The sequence below is a fragment of the Otolemur garnettii genome, unplaced genomic scaffold (genome assembly GCF_000181295.1).
Source record: "Otolemur garnettii isolate 467f Iridium unplaced genomic scaffold, OtoGar3 scaffold00313, whole genome shotgun sequence".
Lineage (NCBI taxonomy): Eukaryota > Metazoa > Chordata > Mammalia > Primates > Galagidae > Otolemur > Otolemur garnettii.
Genome location: NW_003852708.1, coordinates 579,293 through 582,717, shown reverse-complemented (window position 1 = coordinate 582,717; position 3,425 = coordinate 579,293). Strand labels below are relative to the sequence as shown.

The following is a 3,425-nucleotide window of genomic DNA, read 5'->3' as shown; positions in this document are numbered from 1 at the left end:
CCACATTCTTGACATCTGTAAGGTTTCTCTCCAGAGTGAATTCTTAGATGTACAGAAAGGTCTGAGTGCCAGTTAAAGGCTTTCCCACATTCTTGACATTTGTATGGTTTCTCTCCAGAGTGAATGCTTTTATGTCTAGAAAGGCCTGAGTGCTGGGTAAAGGCTCTGCCACATTCTTGACATTTGTAAGGTTTCTCTCCAGAGTGAATTGTTTGATGTCTAGAAAGGTGTGAGTGACAGTTAAAGGCTTTGCCACATTCTTGACATTTGTAGGGTTTCTCTCCAGAGTGAATTCTTTGATGTCTAGAAAGGTGTGAGTGCCGGTTAAACGCTTTTCCACATTCTTGACATTTGTAAGGTTTCTCTCCAGAGTGAATTCTTTCATGTTCAGAAAGGCTATAAGACCAGTTAAAGGTTTTATCACACTGTTGACATTTGTAAGGTTTCTCTCCAGAGTGAATTCTTAGATGTACAGAAAGGCCTGAATGCTGGGTAAAGGCTTTCCCACATTGTTGACATTTGTAGGGTTTCTCTCCAGAGTGAATTCTTTGATGTTCAGAAAGGCTTGAGTGCTGGATAAAGGCTTTGCCACATTCTTGACATTTGTAATATTTCTCTCCAGAGTGAATTCTTTGATGCATAAAAAGACCTGAGTGGTGGGTGAAGGCTTTGCCACATTCTTGACATTTGTGATGTTTCTCTCCAGAGTGAATTCTTTGATGTGCCGAAAGGCCTGAGTGGCGGTTAAAGGCTTTGCCACATTCTTGACATTTATAAGGTTTCTCTCCAGAGTGAATTCTTTGATGTACAGAGTGGCTTGAGTACTGGTTAAAGGCTTTGACACACTCTTGATATTTGTAATGTTTCTCTCCCAAATGAATTCTTTGATGTTTAGAGAGGAGTGAGTGCCTGATAAAGGCTTTGCCATGTTCTTCACATTGGTATGATCTTCCACCAGAATGAAGCACTTTATGTACAGAAAGTCTAGAGTAAGTTACAAAGGCTTTGTCACAGTCTTGACATTTGTAGTGTTTCTCTCCGGAATGAATTCTTTTATGGCCATAAATGTGTGAGTACTGCTTGGTAAGTTTGTCACATTCCTTATATTTGTAGGGATTTTCTCCAGTATTCAAAATCTTATGGTTACAATACTTTGATCTGTGGCTAAGACATTTGCCATCATTTTCATACTTGTTGAGTTTCTCTCCAGGATGGGGTCTTGTGCGAGATTGGAAGACTTGGCTACCTTCTTTGCATTTGTGTTGTTTTTCTCTAGTATTTGTTATCTTATGTTCTGTGATGTGTGAGCAGAGCTTAGAGGATTTCCCGTGCTTTTTACATTTAAAAGTTTTCTCTAAGGTATGCATCATCTTATGCCTATTTACATTTGACAACTGTCTAAAGCCATTCAAACATTTCCTGCATTGGAAGACTTTGCCATGGGTAGGTGTTACACATTCATCAAGTCCACTGTAACATACTTTCTGCTGCTTACACTCATACACACCTTCCCAGTCTTTGGTAAAGTTTAAATTTTCAGGGCCACAGGTTTCATATCTGCTCAGGATCATCTCTGGAAATAACATATTTGTGCCCAGCTCTTGCCAATGGTCTTGGGTAGAATGATTAGATAGAGCTGAAAGAAATTTAAACAATAACAATTTTAGCCACTTGCTTTTTCTCAGCATCCAGTAAGTATACATTACACATTTTATCTGGAAAATCATGTTAAGAACATTAGGAAGATGCCATAATACAGTAGAGAGGCACCAATTATCTTAAAGATAAATAAATGTTGCATGTATACACTGCATTTTGGGGAATTCCGAAAACCTGGTAAGAATATGTAGCACAACAGGTAAGCAGAAGTTGTAGAGATAATGGAGAGGCAGAGAATTGGATCACGTATCTAATCCTAGAACTCAGGGACACTGAGGTGAATGGATCACTTGAGCACAGGTGTTTGAGATCAACTTGAGCAATAGTGAGACCCCATCTGGATTGGTGCCTGTAGCTTAAGCGACTAAGGTGCCAGCCACATACAATGGAGATGTAAGGTTCAAATATAGCCCCAGCCTGTCAAACAACAATAACAACCAAAACCTAGCTGGGTGTTGAGGTGGGCGAATGTAATCCCAGCTACTCCTGGCTGTCCCTTAAGGCCAAGATTTGGAGGTTGCTGTAACCTGTGATGCATAGGCACTCTACCCAGGGTGACAGCTTGAGACTCTGTCTCAAAAAGAAAAAAAAATACTGATCACCCCCTCCCCCAAGGCTACCACAAGTAGAAAAATTAGTCCAGCATGGTGGCAATGCCTCTAGTCCCAGCAAGTCATGAGGCTGAAGTAAGAAGATCTCTTGTGCCCCAAAGATTGAGGATGCTGTGAGCTTAGACAACGCAGCACTCTTCCCAGGGTGACAGTTACTTAGTCTGAAATAAATTAATAAATAAATAGATACATACATACACACATATATTCATACAGTGTGTATAGGCATATACACAAATATATTTCTAAAATAAAAGATCATCAATAATAATAATAATGAAAGAGCCAAGGAGAACAATACGGAGTTTGTCATATTTACCCCCACCACAGAATTTATGTTATCTTAATTGAGAATGGTGAAAACGCAAGTAATCTTCTAAATCCCAGCTTTGTCCTCAAAAGGAAAAGAGTAACACATGTGTTAATCCTCCTTGCTTTTGAGAGTGTTTCCAAAGAAAGGTTGCTGTCTCCCATCAGTGAGAGTACTGAAAGGAAGGGTGCTATAGTTTGTAAGACAGACTGGGGGTGCTGAATTCAAAGGCAAAATATTATTATAGCAGCAGAGAGACTCCAAAGTAACAGGCAAATTAAGGTCTAGCAAGTGATGAGAAAGTCTTAGGAGGGTATGTGAAAAAATGCTTCCACTAAAAAATAACCAATCATTTCTGCAGGCAAAACACTGTCCAAGTATACAGTTCTCCCTTTCTTAATACAATGTGTGTCACAGTCTTACAGGATACAGCCATATCACTAAGTTTGTGAAAGGTGGCTTTTCTAATCCTCAGAAATCAAAGAAAGCTTATAACATATACAAAATATTAGGAGGACATAACCCAAAGAACCAAAAAAAGAAAAAAAAAAAACTTGAATTAACCATAAAAAATAGAGATGTCTAAATTACCGGAAAACTTTATCTCAATTATGCTAAACACATCAAATAGGAATGATACAGATAACTAAGTAAAATCAGAAAAATGAAGGTACCAAACACAATGAAAATGACTGAGCAGTCTCAAATATAAGTAAAAAGGTATAAAGTATGAAGAAACCTCACCATACTTCATCTAGGAGAAACACAGTGTCCTATAAAAAGACAGATGAAGGCTTGATGCCTTTGGCTCAAGTGGCTAAGACTCCAGCTACATACACCTAAGG

General features: G+C 38.7%; 1 protein-coding gene across 1 annotated transcript in view; it reads right to left on the bottom strand.

The window, feature by feature from the left end:
* The window catches only part of LOC100950805 (zinc finger protein 726-like), a 13,845-nt gene that overhangs the window by 2,298 nt on the left and 8,122 nt on the right, over window positions 1-3,425 (bottom strand). Inside the window, exon 4 of the mRNA XM_023509024.1 lies at window positions 14-1,636. Within this exon, the coding sequence (XP_023364792.1) occupies window positions 14-1,636 (1,623 nt within the window). The remainder of the gene's footprint in view (window positions 1-13; window positions 1,637-3,425) is intronic.